We start from the raw sequence: 22,036 nt of genomic DNA, 5'->3' as shown, positions 1-22,036 counted from the left end.
CTCTAGGTTCCCAAATGTTGAACTTCCATTTTATTTTTTATTTCTTAGAGTTCTTGTAGTGAACTATTGCTTTATAATGCGTATTTGTATTTATGACAAGAACTGTTGTAGCACGTCTAATAGTAAGGGTGCGGCATAGACAAGAGAAGCCGCAAAGTTAACCCTCCTAAATTAGGAGGTATATTCCACTATGGGGGGGGAGGTAGTAGGCTGAATACAATGAGTAAAATATATAGCGTAGGAGACCAAAGTCTCAAGCAAAAGAGTAAGGTAAAATAATCAGTAGACTATATATATAGGGTTAGCACATATAGAGTGAAGTACTACAAATAAATTCCTTGTATGAAAGGCTCAAACATATAATGGTTACTATGAGCTCACTTAATGAGGACCAGAATAATACGTGTTCATTGAACCGTTTAAATAGCTCCCTGTACATCAAATATGGTAAAGGATTAAAACGTATAACAACGAATCTCAAGGGTTATGTGCAACAGCTAAAGGTGACATATTTGTTACATATTTAAAACCCAACAGGGCTGAGATTAGTACAAAGGCTCTTGAAACATGGTGAGTGAATATCAAAGCTAATAAAATAAAATTCTGACACTACAAATGGAGTTTTATGTGTATCAGGACACTTACTCCCTAAAAGAGGATTTAACAGTTCCCGGGAGTGATTTGTGGGAGAGTCACTCAAGGAGACATAACTGAATAAACAGCAAATATGGACGGTATGAGAAGCTATATGCACAGGGCTAATACATATGGTCTGGTAGGAGGATTACAACAGTACAATTGATATATCAAATAGTTGCTTGGGGAAGCATATCAGGATAAACATTGATGGTATAAGATCAGGATGCCTAAAATAAGAGCTTTAACAGTGGTCCAGCCCACTCAAGTAACATAACAAGCATCATGTTGCTATACAATATGTCCCCCTGTGCCAGTTGTAATCACTTCCACAGATGAATAGGTTAGTACTTTAAAACTCTGAGTGAGAGTAAAAAATAGCCAGAGAAATTATCATTTCTCTTTCACATCTGAAAACACTTTACATATGTAACAGCATTGGTGCTAAAACAGCTATCTAAAGGGAAAAAACAAACAAAAAAACCCATAACATCACCCATGTACTCTGACTGGGTACAATGGCCTCCACTTGTAATGTAACATTATAGAAACTAGCAACCCGCTACACTAAGCCTGCACACTTCATAATAAAAGACAGCGGTAATTGTAATGAGACATAAAGTCCGGAATCCCAGCCAGGATGGGCTCATATGGGATTTAGAGGAGGTCTATGGTAAAGCTGTCCGGTGCAAAAGTTAATTTAGAGTCTGCCGTGTTGTTGCCAATTCTATCTGCATAGAAAGTAGCCTGTCTTTTCTACCCAACACCCATCCTGACCCTCTGTGCCTCAAGCTCAAAGTGTGCCTCTACAGCATGCATCTCAGGGATGAAATGCCGGAAAGAACAAGGTAGGTAGCTTTGACTGTAAGTAGGAGGGAGTTGACGCGATGCCATTCTGAGTTGTAAGGCCATTGGGGAAATACTTAGGGCGGCCAAATGAAAAGCAGTACTAGGAGCACCAAAATACTTGAGAGTTTCCTTTGGCCCATGCTCTATGCGAGTGAAGTCCGCACTTGCTTGGCTTTTGGGAGTCGCTTCAGGTAGTGTGCTCTCAGCGGCAGTCACTTCAGCTGTACTAGATGTCTCTGTGTCAGCCGGTGCAAAGCTAGGAGGGCGTGAAGGATGCTGGGGCCCCAAAGCATCCCCCTTAGTGATAGCCACTTCGGCCGAGACCAGAACTCTTGCCTTCGCAGGTCCGCATTTTTCCTCCAGAACAATGGTGCTATGTACAGTTGCAAAGAGTGTTTTCCTGTGATAAGTTAGGAGTCTTCCAATTTCAGCAAGTATTAGACGAGAGTCCATCATAACAGCTATGCTCCCACGAGGGAGATAAAATGGCCGTATGTACATCATACAAGGCTTTAGAAAGGCAATCCACTTATAGTAAATGCCAATAATGAGTCTAAGTCCAGTCTTAGATCCCTATTATCGCAAAATGTTCCGGAGCTCTGAAAATTTGCGACCTTTCTTGCACGCTGTTGGCTCCGCCCCCGGAACAGCTTTATAAAAGAAGAAGAGGGGAAAAATGATAAGCCAAGTTTCTCCCATTCATTCTTAATAATATTAGCCATTTTAATGGGAACCGGGAAGGTCTGTGGTACCACCCTGTCCTCGTAAACCCTATCTAGTTTAGGGATCAAAGGTTTCGCCGGAAATTTCGGCTCCGGAACCTCTAACGTAGCTAGCACTTCTTTTAGCAGGATCTCACACATGTCACAGCATAAACATAATAAACAGTAGACAAGATTGTGAACAAATCCCCCCTCTGTTCAATAACCTCTATTCCTGGGGTATTAACCCTTGATTCTATACAGATAAAAGGAGACACACTGTTACCCTGTCTTCTTACGTTATCATATGTATAAATTGAAACAATCTTACCAGAATCTACACCATGGAACAGGAACACGGCCTTTCAAGTGTGACAGGTTAGTAGCGTCGCTCTTGACATGGACTTGAGCAGAAAGCAGGCATTGAAACTCGTCAACATTGATTGCTTATGAAGCTGTTAATCTGAGTTGGGATGGTTTCGCAGATAGACTCTCCCTGCATCTCCAGACTCTAACTTTCACCCATGCTCTCACTGAGAGGCTGACAGGACTACTTAAAACTCCAGTCCCATTGCGAAGAGTACTAACCTCCATAAGAGACTACTCCGAATCTTCCGACACTTCTCTGCCAACCTCCTGTGACAAAAGGCAAAGAATGATTGGGGGATGAGGGGAGTGGCGGAGGTTTTTAAGCCTTTGGCTGGGGTGTCTTTGCCTCCTCCTGGTGGCCAGGTTATTAATTCCCACAAGTAATGAATGAAGCAGTGGACTCTCCTCCCATTAAGATGGAAAAAAGGTTTAGGGGAAAAGTTAAGGTTTATGACAAGAATCAGGAGTGGGAAGGGGTCAGGGGTATATGTGGGTATGTGTATGTTAAAGGGACAGTTTCCTTTTTTTATTCTTTAAAAAGATAGATAACACATTTACTACCCATTCCACAGCTTTGCACAACCAACACTGTTATATTAATATACTTTATAACTTCTAAACCGCCGAATATTATCTAAGTGCATTTTTAATAGCTTTTCACAGCTAGAGTGCTAGTTCATGTGTGCCATATAGATAACATTGTGCTCACTCCCATGGAGTTATACAGGAACTAGCACTAATTGGCTGAAATGCAAGTTTGCAACAATTACTGAGATAAGAGGGCAGTCTCCAGAGGCTTAGATACAAGGTAATCACAGAGGTAAAATGTATCTATACTATAATTGCGTTTGTAATGTCCGTCGCCTTCGGCAGTTGCACAGGCATCCTCAATGGAATGTTGGCAGTGCAAGGACAAAAGAATTCACCTGGATGCAGTGAAGCTGCATCCAGGTGAATTCCGAAAATGGCAGGGTGGTGAAAGGTGGATTCTTTCACCACCCTGCCATTTTCGGAATCCCTTACGCTGCATCCCGGTGGATGCAGCGAAGGCAAACAGAGCTTTACAAAAGCAACAACTAATTGCCCACATTAAAGTATTTTTTTTAAAAAACTAACCGCCCGCATCAAGTATTAAAAAAAAAAAAAAAAACACCCACATCAAGTATTTTTAAAATAAAAAACACTGCCCGCACGAAATATATATAAAAAAAAAATCCTACACGAAGTATTAACTCCTAAACAGCAAAACCCCCACATTGCTATATATCTAATTTCCCTATTAACCCCTAAACCGCAAAACCTCTACATCGCAATAAACCTATTTTCCCCCCAAAATAAAAACATTCCCTACTCTAAGAATAAACAACCAGTAGCCCTTAAAAGGGCTTTTTGTAGGGCATTGCCCCAAGATAATCAGCTCTTTTACAAAAATATACAAAGTCCAGCCTAACATTAAACCCCCCCAACTCCCAAAATAAAAGAACCTAACACTAAAAAACCTAAACTACCCATTGTCCTGAAAAGGGCATTTGTCTGGGCATTGCCGTTAAAAGGGCATTTAACTATTTTACTGCCCATCCCTAATCTAAATAAAACAACCCTCCAAAAAAAAAACCTTAAAAAAGCCTAAGTCTAACCCCCAGGTTGGTACTCACGGTTCCTGAAGTCCGGCGGAGAAGGTCCTGTTCCAGGCAGTGAAGTCTTCTTCCAAGCGCAACCTCTTCTTCTTCCAGGAACATTCTGCGTGGAGCGGAGCTGAAGACCGGCGACCCTGGAACTGCAGACCATCGACCGTGGAGCCATGGAGCGTGGAGGATCCTCTTCGTATGATCTCTGCTGTACACTGAATAGTGAATTCAAGGTACGCGATTAAAGATGGCGTCCCTTGAATTCCTATTGGCTGATTTGATTCTTCCAATTCAAATCAGCCAATAGGATGAAAGCTACTCAATGATTTACACAGCCAATAGGATAAGAGCAAGTGAAATTCTATTGGCTGATTTGAATAGCCAATAGAATTTCACTTGCTCTCATCCTATTGGCTGATTTGAACAGCCGGTCTTCAGCTCCGCGGTCTTCAGTCTTCAGCCCTGCTCCGTGCAGGATGTTCCTGGAAGAAGAAGAGGTTGCGCTTGGAAGAAGACTTCACCGCCTGGAACAGGACCTTCTCCGCCGTGAGTACTAACCTGGGGGTTAGACTTAGGATTTTTTTAAGGGTTTTTTGGAGGGGTTTGTTTTATTTAGATTAGGGATGGGCAGTAAAAGAGCTAAATGCCCTTTAAAAGGCAATGCCCAAACAAATTCCCTTTTCAGGGCAATGGGTAGTTTAGGTTTTTTAGTGTTAGGTTCTTTTATTTTGGGGGGTGGGGGGTTTAATGTTAGTTGGGACATTGTATATTTTTTGTAAAAGAGCTGATTATCTAGGGGCAATGCCCTGCAAAAAGCCCTTTTAAGGGCTACTGGTAGTTTATTCTTAGAGTAGGGGGTGTTTTTATTTTGGGGGGTCATTTTTATTTTCATAGAGATTAGGTTTAATTTTGTTAAATTTGGTAATTTGATTTTTTATTTTCTGTAATGTTAGCCTTTATTTATTGTTTGTAAACTTAGTTTTTTTAATTTTTTGTAACTTTAGAATGTATTAGTTTAGGTAATGTGGGTTTATTTAATGGGGTGCTAGGTTAGGGGTTGTTAGGTTAGGGGGTGTTAGGTTAGTGTACTTAGTTATTTAAATAGTTATTTGCATTGTGGGTTTTGGCGGTTTAAAGGGTTAATAAGTTAAATAGGTTTATTGCAATGTAGGAGTTTTGCGGTTTAGGGGTTAATAGGGTAAATAGGTTTATTGCGATGTAGGGGTTTTGCGGTTTAGGGGTTAATAGGGTAAATAGGTTTATTGCTATGTAGGGGTTAATAGGGTAATTAGGTTTATTGCAATACGGGGGGTTTTGCGGTTTAGGGGTTAATAGGGTAATTAGGTGTATTGAAATGTGGGGGGTTTAGAGGTTAATAGGGTAATTAGGTTTATTGCGATGTGGGGGGTTTACGGTTTAAGGGTTAATAGGGTAATTAGGTCTATTGCGATATGGGGGTTTTGCGGTTTAGGGGTTAATAGGGTAATTAGGTTTATTGCTATGTGGGGGTTTTGCGGTTCAGGGGTTAATAGGGTAAATAGGTTTATTGCAATGTGGGGGGTTTAGGGTTAATAGGCTAATAAGGTTTATTGCGATGTGGGTTTTTTGCGGTTTAGGGTTTAATAGGGTAATTAGGTTTATTGTGATGTGGGGGCATTGAGGTTTAGGGGTTAATAGGGTAATTAGGTGTATTGCGATGTGGGGGGTTTGCAGTTTAGGGGTTAATAGGGTAATTAGGTTTATTGCGATGTGGGGGTTTTGCAGTTTAGGGGTTAATCATATATTTAAGATAGTAGTCCATTAAAATTATAGTATTGCTACACCTGTAGCTTAAATATTTATATAAGAGATACGCTGTTTCTACATCTGTAGTTTAAAAAATAATTAGACTGCCCTCTGGGCAGGCTTATCTACTAGTATTAATATAACTGTGTTGGTTATGCAAAACTGGGGAATGGGTAATAAACGGATTAAATACCTTTTTAAACAATACAAATGTTCAAGTAGACTGTCCCTTTAAGCCTTATATGTTAAATTTACATAGAAAATGTAAAGCAATAAATTAAATGAAAACAAAAAAGTTCAAGTGAATTTTATTATGAGCCCTCAAATAAATCTATTATCTGAGGGAACTTATGTACCCACTGCATGCATTTTTGCGCTAGACTGTGGCGGACAAGTTAAGGAGCAGCGGTCTTATGACAAGCCTTAAACAATGGCCCTCCAGAGCAGCATCCGCTGCTTAATAAATGGAGCCCTATGGATCCAACATGACCAGATCAAAAGCCATAAAACCTTCCTTCTCAGTGTTTAAACAAGTCTCATGATGGAAGTCTGAGGCCAGAATAGTAAACGTTATACGTAAGCGTAAAAATAAATACGTCTAATGGTGAGCAGATGTATTCCTGCAATAAAATTCTTTAAATGGATGGCTAAAAAAATGTCAGCTCTCTGATTGAATAAAAAGCTACCTCTAAAGTTCCAATTATAATGATTTGACCAAAAAAAAAATATTTATCAAGTAAAATAGCAGTACTTACAATTTAGAGCAATCAAGTAGCAGCTGAGCTTTGAGACGTGTTAAATTAGCTTCGTCAGAAAAAACAGACTGCATTTTATTCCATTCCACTTTATGTAAGTAGCAGAAAAACAGCTGCTCAGAAACAATCACAATATGGGAAATGAGGCGCTGATGTAGATATTTTTTTTCGCTTGCAGTCAGTAATGCAGTGTATACAACGTGCGGGATGCTATCACAGACACATTTTACTTCACTTAGAATAATCTCCTCCTAGGGACAGACAGATAAGCATTTTAAATAGGTGGAAAGAAAGGGTTAAATGAAATAGTAATGTCTCTAATAACTGTGTTCTTCAAGATATTTAAATCCTTAGAAATTTATTATATATTATATTTCTCCACAGAGTTTATTTATGGAAGTGTGACATATATATTTATAAATATATATATATATATATATATATATATATATATATATATATATATATATATAAAACTACTTCTTAAAGGGAAAGTCTACTCAAAATGTTTTATTGATTAAAAAGATAAATAATACCTTAATTACCCATTCCCCAGGTTTGCATAACCAACACTGTTATATTAATATACTTTTTACCTCTGTGATTACCTTGTAGCTAAGCCTATGCAGACTGCTACCTTATCTCAGTGCTATTTACAAACTTACATTTTAACCAATTAGTGCTGCTTCATAAATAAATCCACGGGATTGAGCACCATGTTATCTATGGCACACATGAACTAGCACTGCCTGGCTGTGAAAGGCTAATAAAATGCAGTGAGATAAGTGGTCTGCAGAGGCTTAGAAACAGTCAGAAATTAAGAGGTTTAAAGGTTATAAATTATATACATATAACAATGTTGGTTGTGCAAAGCTGGGGAATTAGTAGTAAAGAACCGGCGCTTCAGCCACCCACATCAAAAGTAATTTGAATTTCCAATCGGTGCTCTAGCCACACAAAACATGTGTGAGTGCCGTATGGCTAGAGCGCTGATTGGAGCACAGTTCAAACCATTAGAGAGTCTTGGGTATTTAAATTTCAGCGCAACATTAAAAAGTAAGTTCTAGCGCATTTTCATTACAACTGATTAATTAAACTCCATCTAAAATATCGCTAACATTTCACATCTGTTTACAGAAAAGTTTACCATCACTTTAATGCTTGATAAAAATTATATTTTTTGAAGACTAGATAATTTTGACATCTTCTCTAGTTATGCTACAAACAAGCACTAGTGGTTTTAAAATACATTTTGTTTCAACTGATCTAAAAAATCATGATTAATAGATTTCAATAAAATCTCTAAAATGAATAGCCTTTTTGTAAAGGTTTTGTTATGTCTAAATCTAGTATCTGTTTATACCTATTTCTGACTATTGTATAATATTGCTTTGTGCTTAAAAATACCAATGAGTAGGCACATGATGTATTTGTATATTTTTATACCTATTTATATATTGCCGCCTACGTGCGCATCACAAGGCCCAAGGAATGAGAAGAATAAAAGTATTTTAAGTATTTAGGGCTAGGTTACGAGTGGAACGCTAACAGTTACGCGCAAGCAAAAATAGGTTTATCTGTTTTTTTTGCTCGTATAAAAAGTTGAAAGTATATAAGTATATGCAAATGTTTGTGCGCAATTGAAGCTAACGCACATCGGGTTAGCGTGACCTCAGGGCTCTGGTTAACTGATTCAAGACACAAAAGAGTGTCACAAAACACATAAAAAATACATTACAAAGTACAGTTACACTCATAATAACACCATCTAATCAAAATGATTTAAAAAAAATATTGCACATAAAAAAAGTTATAAGATATGAGGTCTCAGGTGAAAAAAGGCAGGCATTTGGCTTTAACATTGAGATACATACATACAAATGTATAACTATGGATATATATGTTTATATGTGTGTACATATGTATTTATGTATTAATATGTGTATCTGACTATTTACAGATGTATATACTGTACACATATAAACACATAAATACATATGTACACAGATATAGACATATATTTAAGTGTATTAGAGCACTTTGCAGTTAAGTAGATGAAAACATGTAAAAACATAATTTATGCTTACCTGATAAATTTATTTCTCTTGTAGTGTAGTCAGTCCACGGGTCATCCATTACTTATGGGATTATATCTCCTTCCCAACAGGAAGTTGCAAGAGGATCACCCAAGCAGAGCTGCTACATAGCTCCTCCCCTCACATGTCATATCCAGTCATTCGACCGAAATAAGACGAGAAAGGAGAAACCATGTGGTGACTGGAGTTTAATTAAAATTTAAATCTGCCTTAAAGACAGGGCGGGCCGTGCACTGACTACACTACAAGAGAAAAAAATTTATCAGGTAAGCATAAATTATGTTTTCTCTTGTTAAGTGTAGTCAGTCCACGGGTCATCCATTACTTATGGGATACCAATACCAAAGCAAAAGTACACGGATGATGGGAGGGACAAGGCAGGAACTTTAAACGGAATGAACCACTGCCTGAAGAACCTTTCTCCCAAAAATAGCCCCCGAAGAAGCAAAAGTGTCAAATTTGTAAAATTTCAAAAAAGTGTGAAGTGAAGACCAAGTTGCAGCCTTGCAAATCTGTTCAACAGAGGCCTCATTCTTAAAGGCCCAAGTGGAAGCCACAGCTCTAGTGGAATGAGCTGTAATTCTTTCAGGAGGCTGCTGTCCAGCAGTCTCATAGGCTAAACGTATTATGCTACGAAGCCAAAAGGAGAGAGAGGTAGCCGAAGCCTTTTGACCTCTCCTCTGTCCAGAGTAAACGACAAACAGAGAAGAAGTTTGACGAAAATCTTTAGTTGCCTGCAAATAGAACTTCAGGGCACGGACTACGTCCAGATTATGCAAAAGTCGTTCCTTCTTTGAAGAAGGGTTAGGACACAAAGATGGAACAACAATCTCTTGATTGATATTCCTGTTAGAAACTACCTTAGGTAAGAACCCAGGTTTAGTACGCAGAACTACCTTGTCTGAATGAAAAATTAGATAAGGAGAATCACAATGTAAGGCCGATAACTCAGAGACTCTTCGAGCCGAGGAAATAGCCATCAAAAACAGAACTTTCCAAGATAACAGCTTGATATCAATGGAATGAAGGGGTTCAAATGGAACACCTTGCAAAACGTTAAGAACTAAGTTTAAGCTCCACGGCGGAGCAACAGTCTTAAACACAGGCTTAATCCTAGCCAAAGCCTGACAAAAAGCCTGAACATCTGGAACTTCTGCCAGACGTTTTTGTAGAAGAATAGACAGAGCAGAAATCTGTCCCTTTAACGAACTAGCAGATAAACCCTTTTCTAAACCCTCTTGTAGAAAAGACAATATCCTAGGAATCCTAACCTTACTCCATGAGTAACTCTTGGATTCGCACCAATATAAATATTTTTCACAGTAAATGCATTAAGTTAGCAAAGGATTGCACTCACTAGCAATGGATGATTAACCCCTTAATATCAGAAAAACTATTGAAAATATAAGCGTTTTTATCACAGTCAAAGCACAGTCTCACAGGTCTGCTGTGAGTGATTACCTCCCTCAAAACTAGTTTTGAAGACCCCTGAGCTCTGTAGAGACGTCCTGGATCATGCAGGGAGAAGAAGACAGACTGTGACTGAATTTCTAATGCGCAGTAAAAGCGCCAAAATAGGCCCCTCCCACTCACAATACAACAGTGAGGGAAGCTCAGTAAACTGTTTTAATTTAAAACAAACGACAGCCATGTGGAAAATAATGCCCAAAACAATTTTTCACCAAGTACCTCAGATAAATAAACGATTAACATGCCAGCAAACGTTTAAAATATAATTTATGAAATGTTATTAAAAAGCCTGCTGCTAGTCGCTCACACTGCAGATTAGGCTAAAAGTTATATGTATACAGTATTTTCCCAGTGAAGTGCCATTCCCCAGAAATACTTAAGTGTAAACATACATACATATCAGCCTGATACCAGTTGCTACTACTGCATTTAAGGCTGTACTTACATTACATCGGTATTAGCAGTATTTTATCAGTCAATTCCATTCCTTAGAAAATAATATACTGCAACATACCTCTTTGCAGGTGAACCTGCCCGCTGTCCCCTGTTCTGAAGTTACCTCGCTCCTCAGAATGGCCGAAAACAGCAAATGGATCTTAGTTACGTCCGCTAAGATCATACACAAACTCAGGTAGATTCTTCTTCTAATGCTGCCTGAGAAAAAACAACACACTCCGGTGCCGTTTAAAATAACAAACTTTTGATTGAAGAAATAAAAACTAAGTTTAACAACCACAGTCCTCTCACACATCCTATCTATTAGTTGGGTGTAAGAGAATGACTGGGTATGACGTAGAGGGGAGGAGCTATATAGCAGCTCTGCTTGGGTGATCCTCTTGCACTTCCTGTTGGGGAGGAGTTAATATCCCATAAGTAATGGATGACCCGTGGACTGACTACACTTAACAGGAGAAATATGTATTTATGAATAAACAGAACATATTCTATGAAATATTCATATTTTCATGTTGGGTTAGCATACTTGAGAATATGCAATTGGTTTGCTCACGAGTAGGGTCTTAGGTTTTGTTTCCATTTTTTTGCTCCACTAACGTCTATGGAGGAATACGTTATTGCGCGCGGTATTCTAAATTCGGCTTTAGTGCGCAAGTTAAAACAGTTTACTTTTAACTTGTAATACGGACGCCATGACGTGTGCAAATAGCTTACTTCTAGTGCAGTTAATGCTTGAGCGGGAGCATTAAATAACGCTCCACATGCGATTTGGCCCTTAGTATTAGAACAGACTATTGGTTAGCATCCTTGGAGAATCACAAAAGGAAATTTAAACGTGTTAAATATATTTTGTGTCTATTTTCCCTAATCTTACAGCCATTACCTTTAACTAATAACAAATATATACATACCACAACTGCTTATGTTGCATAAACTTTAAAAAAAAAAAAGGATTTAAAACTAATGAGTTGACATGGACACATACAAATATTTTCTGTACTTCCATTGAACCAGTATTCAATGCTGATATTCTACTCAGCCTTCTTCTGATTAATTCGCACATAGCATCTGGGGTATTTTTTGACATAAGCACATCATCAGTGGTTAAAAAACATATGTAAGTGTCATCTGAAAGAAGAGAAGAGACAATACTATTGTTATGTTTCCATGACTTTTATTGTCCTTTGTAAAACACTTTTACCACAAATGAAAAATGTAAACAATGAAATTGTGCATCAATGTTGTTGAGTTGTAAAAATGTTTGCAAGTATTTAAATTGTATTATTGTAGACAGCTTTATATTACCTACACCATTGTATTATTCATCATTCTGTGGGCCCGTATTCTAATCCATCAACCCATGGGGGTGGATCAGGTTTCCAATCCATTCCAAGTGCCATAGTTTGAATTAGTGAACTAACTCAACTAGTAAACTATATAATGTTGCAGACTAAATTTAGGGGGCGTGAGAGAGTAGGTAATATTGCTAATTTGCTTTTGAATGGTGCCACCCTTATAGTAAATATAAAATATATAGTCAAGATAGAAAAAAATACCAGGGTATATGAGATTACCCTAGAACAGCAAGGGAATAAAAGGCACACATAAAAGACTTTCAAAAATTTATTAATAATAAGTTCCCAAAAACACATTTAAGTATATAGCGATATCTTATCTGTCAATTTCAGTCACCACTACAGACAGCAAAATCTAAAACATTAAAGTGCACTGAGACCTAATTCTTTCCCTACTACTATAGATCACATAAAGACATCATAACAGTAAGGGTTAACCAAGAAACTTATGTTTTATAGCGAATTGTACAAAAATCTAATGTTATATAGGACATTATGATAAGTAGGCAAAATACATGTGATACATATGGCTGCAATCCAAACAGAGGTGAACTATATTTTGTATCAAAAAGCGCCTTTTTTTACTCTTTGTATGTACCAGGGAATCTCCTCTTAAGGCAAATAAATGTGCCGCAATTAGTATTGCTGGATAAAGAGTCTCTTAGCAAGTGTAGCAATTCAGTTGAAATACACATCGCATATACGGCATATACTTAGCTTAAGTCCTCCCGGTTTTTGTTGTTTCCACTTGTCTTCAGCTTGCAAGCACCTGTGTTGATTACTTGGCGTGTGACCGTCAGCAATAGTGGGAGTGGTATAGCGTCACCAGGGACTGTGAGTGGCTGTAGACGGAGGATCCAGTTGAATCGAATTTGCATCGTATATTCAACCTACTCGTATAGGCATAACTTCCATTGCACTCCAATAGCACACTCCTCAAACCACTTACTCCACTGTCGGATTCACACCCAGAGAATTCGTAGCTCACTTGAAAATGTACAGCTGCAATGTATAGAGCCAAAATGTCTCTGAAGAAACATGAGATTCAGGAAAAGGTCTAGACAGGTGCACTAGAAATTCCAGGATTTCTAGTGCACCTGTCTAGACCTTTTCCCTGAATACTCATGTTTCTTCAGAGACATTTTGGCTCGATACATGCAGCTGTACATTTTCAAGTGAGCTACGAATTCTTCTGGTGTGGACTCCGACAGTGGAGTAAGGGGTTTGGTATGGGAGTGTGCTATTGAGTGCAATGGAAGTTTATGCCTATACGATAGGTGAATATACGATGCAAATTCGATTCAACTGGATCCTCCTGTCTACAGCACACACAGTCCCCCCCTGGTGACGCTATACCACTCCCCACTATTGCTGACGTCACACGCCAAGTAATCATCACAGGTGCTTGCAAGCTGAAGACAGTGGAACACAACAAAAATCCGGAGGACTTAAGCTAAGTATATGCCGTATATGCTGTGTTTTTCAACTGAATTGCTACACTTGCTAAGAGACTCTTTATCCAGCAATACTAATTGCGGCACATTTATTTGCCTTAAGAGGAGATTCCTGGTACATACAAAGAGTAAAAAAAGCGCTTTTTGATACAAAATATAGTTCACCTCTGTTTGGATTGCAGCCATATGTATCAAATGTATTTTGCCTACTTATCATAAATGTCCCTATAAACATTAGATTTTTTGTACAATTCGCTTATAACATAAGTTTCTTGGTTAACCCCTTACTGTTTATGATGTCTTTTTGTGATCTATAGTATAGGGAAAAGACATAGGTCTTATGCACTTTAAATGTTTTAGATTTTGCTGTCTGTAGTGGTGACTGAAATTGACAGATAAGATATCGCTATATACTTAAATGTGTTTTTGGGAACTTATTATTAATAAATTTTTGAAAGTCTTTTATGTGTGCCTTTTATTCCCTTGCTGTTCTAGGGTAATCCTCATATACCCTGGTATTTTTTCTATCTTGACTATATATTTTATATATAATGTTGCAATCTATCGCCTAGATTTAGGTTCTGCGGCCAAAAGGGTGCGTTAGCTACGCGTGTTTTTTTTTCCCCCCGCACCTTTTAAATACCGCTGGTATTTAGAGTTCAAGAATGGCTGCGTTAGGCTCAAAAAAGGAGCGTGAGCATAATTTACGCCACTGCAACTCTCGATACCTGCGGTTGCTTACGGACGCGGCGAGCTTCAAAAACGTGCTCGTGCACGATTCCCCCATAGGAAACAATAGTGGCTGTTTGAGCTGAAAACAACTTACACACTGTCAAAAAGCAGCGTTCAGCTCCTATCGCAGCCCATTGTTTGTTATGCGGAAACACTTCCTAAGTCTGCACCTAACCCACCACTAAAATGACCCTGAGTCTAAACACTCCCTAACACTTACACTTATCTTAACCCTAATCTGCCGCCCCCACTATCGTGACCCATGACATATTATTATTATCCCTTAATCTGCCGCTCATATATTGATATAGCTAAGTACCCCTAATCTTGTGCCCTAACACCGCGACCCCTTTATATATATTTATTAAGACCCCTAATCGCCCCATCTACGTCGCTCACCTGCCTACACTTTATTAACCCTAATCTGCGAGCTCACGTGCACGATTCCCCCATAGGAAACAATGGGGCTGTTTGAGCTGAAAAAAAACCTAACACCTGCAAAAAAGCCGCGTTCAGCTCCTAACGCAGCCCCATTGTTTCCTATGGGGAAACACTTCCTACGTCTGCACCTAACACCCTAACATGAAACCCGAGTCTAAACACCCCTAACCTTACACTTATTAACCCCTATTCTGCCGCCCCCGCTATCGCTGACACCTGCATATTTTTTTAACCCCTAATCTGCCGCTCCGTAAACCGCCGCTACTTACATTATCCCTATGTACCCCTAATCTGCTGCCCCTAACACCGCCGACCCCTATATTATATTTATTAACCCCTAATCTGCCGCCCCCAACGTCGCCTCCACCTAACTACACTTATTAACCCCTAATCTGCCGACCGGACCTGAGCGCTACTATAATAAATGTATTAACCCCTAATCCGCCTCACTCCCGCCTCAATAACCCTATAAGAAATAGTATTAACCCCTAATCTGCCCTCCCTAACATCACCGAAACCTAATTTAAATTATTAACCCCTAATCTGCCGATCGGAGCTCATTGCTACTCTAATAAAAATTTTAACCCCTAAAGCTAATTCTAACCCTAACCCTAACACCCCCCTAAATTAAATATAATTTTATTCTAACAAAATAAATTAACTCTTATTAAATAACTTATTCCTATTTAAAGCTAAATACTTACCTGTAAAATAAACCCTAATATAGCTACAATATAAATTATAATTACATTGTAGCTATTTTAGGATTAATATTTATTTTACAGGCAACTTTGTAATTATTTTAACCAGGTACAATAGCTATTAAATAGTTAATAACTATTTAATAGCTAAAATAGTTAAAATAATTACAAAATCACCTGTAAAATAAATCCTAACCTAAGTTACAATTAAACCTAATACTACACTATCAATAAATTAATTAAATACAATACCTACAATTATCTACAATTAAACCTAACACTACACTATCAATAAATTAATTCAATACAATATCTACAAATAAATACAATGAAATAAACTAACTAAAGTACAAAAAATAAAAAAGAACTAAGTTACAAAAAATAAAAAAATATTTACAAACATTAGAAAAAAATTACAACAATTTTAAACTAATTACACCTACTCTAAGCCCTCTAATAAAATAACAAAGCCCCCCAAAATAAAAAAAATGCCCTACCCTATTCTAAATTACAAAAGTTCAAAGCTCTTTTACCTTACCAGCCCTGAACAGGGCCCTTTGCGGGGCATGCCCCAAAGAATTCAGCTCTCTTCCCTGTAAAAAAAACCATACAATACCCCCCCAACATTACAACCCACCACCCACATACCCCTAATCTAACCCAAACCCCCCTTAAATAAACCTAACACTAAGCCCTTGAAGATCTTCCTACCTTGTCTTCACCATGCCAGGTTCACCGATTGGTCCAGAGTCTTGATCCAAGCCCAAGCGGGGGGCTGAAGAGTGACGTCCATCCTCGGGCTGAAGTCTGGATCCAAGCGGCGGCTGAAGAAATCCATCATCGGGCTGAAGTCGGAAGTCCATCATCGGGATGAAGTCTTCTATCAAGCCGCATCTTCAATCTTCTTTCTTCTGGAGCGGAGCCATCTTCTTTCCAACCAACGCGGATCCAACCTCTTCAACCGACGCCTACTCGCCGAATGAAGGTTCCTTTAAGGGACGTCATCCAAGATGGCGTCCCTCGAATTCCGATTGGCTGATAGGATTCTATCAGCCAATCGGAATTGAGCTCGCATTCTATTGGCTGTTCCGATCAGCCAATAGAATGCGAGCTCAATCTGATTGGCTGATCGGATCAGCCAATCAGATTGAACTTGATGCTGATTGGCTGATTCCATCAGCCAATCAGAATTTTCCTACCTTAATTCCGATTGGCTGATAGAATCCTATCAGCCAATCGGAATTCGAGGGACGCCATCTTGGATGACGTCCCTTAAAGGAACCTTCATTCGGCGAGTAGGCGTCGGTTGAAGAGGTTGGATCCGCGTCGGTTGGAAAGAAGATGGCTCCGCTCCGCTCCAGAAGAAAGAAGATTGAAGATGCGGCTTGATAGAAGACTTCATCCCGATGATGGATTTCTTCAGCCGCCGCTTGGATCCAGACTTCAGCCCCCCGCTTGGACTTGGATCAAGACTCTGGACCGATCGGTGAACCTGGCATGGTGAAGACAAGGTAGGAAGATCTTCAGGGGCTTAGTGTTAGGTTTATTTAAGGGGGGTTTGGGTTAGATTAGAGGTATGTGGGTGGTGGGTTGTAATGTTGGGGGGGGGTATTGTATGTTTTTTTTTTAAAGGCAAAAGAGCTGAATTCTTTGGGGCATGCCCCGCAAAGGGCCCTGTTCAGGGCTGGTAAGGTAAAAGAGCTCTGAACTTTTGTAATTTAGAATAGGGTAGGGCATTTTTTTATTTTGGGGGGCTTTGTTATTTTATTAGGGGGCTTAGAGTAGGTGTAATTAGTTTAAAATTGTTGTAATTTTTTTCTAATGTTTGTAAATATTTTTTTATTTTTTGTAACTTAGTTCTTTTTATTTTTTGTACTTTAGTTAGTTTATTTAATTGTATTTATTTGTAGGAATTGTATTTAATTAATTTATTGATAGTGTAGTGTTAGGTTTAATTGTAACTTAGGTTAGGATTTATTTTACAGGTGATTTTGTAATTATTTTAACTATTTTAGCTATTAAATAGTTCTTAACTATTTAATAGCTATTGTACGTGGTTAAAATAAATACAAAGTTACCTGTAAAATAAATATTAATCCTAAAATAGCTACAATATAATTATTATTTATATTGTAGCTATATTAGGGTTTATTTTACAGGTAAGTATTTAGCTTTAAATAGGAATAATTTATATAATAAGAGTTAATTTATTTCGTTAGATTTAAATTATATTTAATTTAGGGGGGTGTTAGAGTTAGGGTTAGACTTAGCTTTAGTGGTTAAAATTTTTATTAGAATAGCGGTGAGCTCCGGTCGGCAGATTAGGGGTTAATGTTTGAAGTTAGGTGTCGGCGAAGTTAGGGAGGGCAGATTAGGGGTTAATACTATTTATTATAGGGTTATTGAGGCGGGAGTGAGGCGGATTAGGGGTTAATAACTTTATTATAGTAGCGGTGCGGTCCGCTCGGCAGATTAGGGGTTAATAAGTGTAGGCAGGTGGAGGCGACGTTGTGGGGGGCAGATTAGGGGTTAATAAATATAATATAGGGGTCGGCGATGTTAGGGGCAGCAGATTAGGGGTACATAGGGATAATGTAAGTAGCGGCGTTGTATGGAGCGGCAGATTAGGGGTTAATAATAATATGCAGGGGTCAGCGATAGCGGGGGCGGCAGATTAGGGGTTAATAAATATAATATAGGGGTCGGCGGTGTTAGGGGCAGCAGATTAGGCGTACATAAGGATAACGTAGGTGGCGGTCGCCAGATTAGGGGTTAAAAATTTTTAATAGAGTGGCGGCGATGTGGGGGGACCTCGGTTTAGGGGTACATAGGACGTTTATGGGTGTTAGTGTACTTTAGAGCACAGTAGTTAAGAGCTTTATAAACCGGCGTTAGCCCAGAAAGCTCTTAACTACTGACTTTTTTCTGCGGCTGGAGTTTTGTCGTTAGATTTCTAACGCTCACTCCAGACACGACTCTAAATACCGGCGTTAGAAAGATCCCATTGAAAAGATAGGATACGCAATTGACGTAAGGAGATCTGCGGTATGGAAAAGTCGCGGCTGGAAAGTGAGCGTTAGACCCTTTAATGACTGACTCCAAATACCAGAGGGCGGTAAAAACCAGCGTTAGGAGCCTCTAACGCTGGTTTTGACGGCTACCGCCCAACTCTAAATCTAGGCCATAGTCCAAAAGATAGGCAAGCCAAAAATGAAATTAAAACATCGGCAGCAAAATATGTTAATTTTTTCTAATGACTGCCTATTGAATCTGAATGCACGTTCTTTTTCCTTTTAATCATTAATATAAATGCATAACATGTGTGCAATGAATTATTTAATATAATTTTTAAGTAACTTTATAATTATTATGTTTAAATGTTGAACCACTTCACTGTGATCATAAATTAACATTCTTAATGATATTTCAAGTACAAGTTTCATAGGTTTAAAACTGTGATTGGAACAATATTTCTTTCATACAGGTGGTGAGAGTCCATTACTCTTGGAAATCACTCTTCCCTACCACTAGGAGGAGGGCAAAGATCCCCAAACCCCAAGAGCTCTATAAAAAGCCTCACCCCTCACAGGTACCTCAGTCTGTCTTGTCTTTGCCTCCAACTGGAGAGGTTGAGGAATAACGATGTGAGAGAGGCTATCAGACCAAGTCCGAGGCCCATTTCCCTCAGAGTACAGTGATTGTTGGAGTATAGATGGAGGCATATATTTCCCCTATAGGTATTTAGTCACAAGGCTTTCCACGGATGTTGCAGGGACTTGTCCTTTGCCTCCTCCTGTTGTTTCGTCAATTTTTTAGAACAGGGGGTATCCTCTGATTATAAATCAGAAATATCTCTTACTCATTTAAAAATGAGAATATTCATTCTAATTGGAACAAGTCTAAGCAGTCCAAGAAATCTAATCCCTCATCCAAGTCTGCGTGAAGGTGTTCCAGAGGCTCTGGTTGGGAGCAGATTACACCTTTTTCAGGAGGTATTGTTTCAGTCTATTCAGGATCCCTGGGTGCTAAATGTTGTTTCCCAGGGTTATTTAGAATAAGGCTCTCCCAGGGGAAGGTTTTATTCTGTCCAATGTTTCAAGAAATCATGTGAAAGCTTATGAATGGATTTTCAGTCACTTTTGGATCTAGAATCTATGGGAGTGATTGTACCTGTTCCTGTGTTGGAATTTTTTTTTATTTTTAGTAATGTTAGTTTTTTTTTTATTTTTAGTAATGTTAGTTTTTTTGTTTATTTTTAGTAATGTTAGGTTTTATTAGTAACAACTAACAAAGTAATTGTACAGGATTATACAATTAAGTATAAGGAGTTTATGATCTGCGTTAGTGTAAGCTTAGGTTTTATTTTAACTAGATAGTTAGTAAATAGTTATATTGTAGCTAGCATAGGTTTTATTTTTATTTCACAGGTAAGTTTGTATTTATTTTTAAATAGGTAGTTAGTTAATAATTGTAACTTTAATTTAGGTCTATTTTAATTATGTTAAAGTTAGGGGGTGTTAGATTTAGGGCTTAATATAGTTTAATTTAGTTTTTTTGTGATGTGGGGGCCGGCGGTTTAGGGGTTAATAGGTTTAGTTAGTGTTGGGCTTGTGGGTGTATGGCAGTTTAAGGGTTAATAGGTTTAGTTAGTGTTGGCGATGTGGGTGTACAGCGGTTTATGGGTTAATAGGTTTAGTTAATGTCGGCAATGTCGGGGAACTGGGGTTTATGGGTTAATAGGTTTAGCTAGTGTTGGTGACGTTTGGGAACGGAGGTTTAGGGGTTAATAGGATAAGTTAGTGTCTGAGAACTGCGGTTTAGGGGTTAATAGGTTTAGTGTCGGCGATATCGGGAAACTGGGGTTAAGGGGTTAATAGGTTTAGTTAGTGTTGGCGATCTTTGGGAACAGCAGTTTAGGGGTTAATAGGTTAAGTTAGTGTCTGCTATGTCGGGGAACTGTGGTTTAGGGGTTAATAGGTTTAGGTAGTGTCGACTATGTGGTTGGGCAGCGGTTTAGGGGTTAATAGCTTTATTTAGTGTCGGCGATGTGGGTGGCGGTGGCGGCGGTTTTAGATAATTTTGTTTCGCCAATCATCGCCATATTAGTTATGTTTAGTTAAATCTTTTTTTGGATCCTTTTTTTTTTCTGGATCCATTCTTTATTCATATGCATTATTCTATTCTAAACTTCAGAATAGAATAATGCATATGAATAAAGAATGGATCCGAAAAAATTATTTAACTTAACATAACTAATTTGCAGAAACAATTTTTTTTTTTTTAAACTTAACTAAACTAATTTGCCGAAACAAAATGATTTATTTAACTAATTAAAAAGCTAAACAAATTTTTTAGCATTGCACATGTCTAGTGGTAGCTCATTTATAGCTAGATTACGATTGGAGCTATATTTAGCGCTCACGTTCGTGCTTTAACTTTGCTAGACAGAGGCTTTTTGCATGTGTCGGGTTCTGCTTGTATTATGAGTTGAAAGTAAAAAGTTATAGCGCCAGTGAAAACCCTACGCTTAAAAAAAGTGGAACTTCGAATATCCCAGACACTTTAACTTATTCTCCCATAGACTTCATTGGAGCGTGCAAACTGGGAAAAAAACAAGACCCATACTCGCGAGTAATCTGATTGTGTTTATTCAAGTGCGCTAAACGCAACATGAATTATGAATATTTTATATTCCGATGTTCTTCACATAGAAGAATATGTTCTATTTATTCGTAAATAAATATTTTTATATATATATATATATGATTTTTTGACAAAATATAATCTAGAACTATATATACAAAACACAGTAACTGAACGCACTCTCAGAGTAGACAAGGTACACATCACAAGTCACTGTAAACCCCACAGCCCGGAAGACTTACAGACAGCTGCACAGTTCCCAGCAACCCAGGTAGTTAAACACCTGAGCAGGCTGGGTGACAGGCCCAAAGGGAAACTTACAAAAATTATTAACACAACACACAGAAAACCTGGCACTCACTAGCAAGCACACAGAAATATTTAAAAGGAAAATGGGAGAGTTGGTTGCATTTGGTGCAATTAATTATATATAGCTATAGATATATACAAATATATCAAATCTATTTAAAATACGTAGAACATATTCCCCTATGTGAAGAACATTGGAAAGTGAAATATTTACAGTAAATACACAATTACACTTTATCAATGAATATTGCATAAATATGATTTTTCATGTTTTCAGCTACTTGAATGCAAAGGGATCCAATGCGCACACACACACACACACACACATATATATATATATATGTGTGTGTGTGTGTGTATACATATGTATTTATGTATTTATATGTGTATATACTGTATGTCTTTAAATACATAAATACACATATAAATACATGTGTATGTACAGACGTGTATGTATGTATCTCTATGCTAAAGCCCTTTGTATGCCTTTCTTTTTCTAACACCTGACCTTTAATCTTTGAGCCCTTATAACTTTTTTAAAATATTTTTTATCAGACAGTGTTTTTTTGTGCAACTTTTCTTTCTCGCATAACAGTTAACCAGAGCTCTGAAGTCGCACTAACCTGCCGCACAGTAAATTTTATTGTGCTCCAGCG

The 22,036-nt window shown here is 38.2% G+C and overlaps 1 protein-coding gene across 1 annotated transcript in view; it reads right to left on the bottom strand.

Moving 5' to 3' along the window:
• The window catches only part of CCDC87 (coiled-coil domain containing 87), a 179,720-nt gene that overhangs the window by 139,948 nt on the left and 17,736 nt on the right, over positions 1–22,036 (bottom strand). Inside the window, exons 2-3 of the mRNA XM_053719255.1 lie at positions 11,731–11,873; positions 6,724–6,974 (exon numbers count right to left, since the gene is read on the bottom strand). Coding sequence (XP_053575230.1) covers positions 6,724–6,974; positions 11,731–11,873 — 394 coding nt within the window. The remainder of the gene's footprint in view (positions 1–6,723; positions 6,975–11,730; positions 11,874–22,036) is intronic.

This window comes from Bombina bombina, chromosome 6, assembly GCF_027579735.1.
Source record: "Bombina bombina isolate aBomBom1 chromosome 6, aBomBom1.pri, whole genome shotgun sequence".
NCBI lineage: Eukaryota > Metazoa > Chordata > Amphibia > Anura > Bombinatoridae > Bombina > Bombina bombina.
Note: the sequence above shows the minus strand (reverse complement) of the source record. Positions and strands in the feature narration are given on the sequence as shown.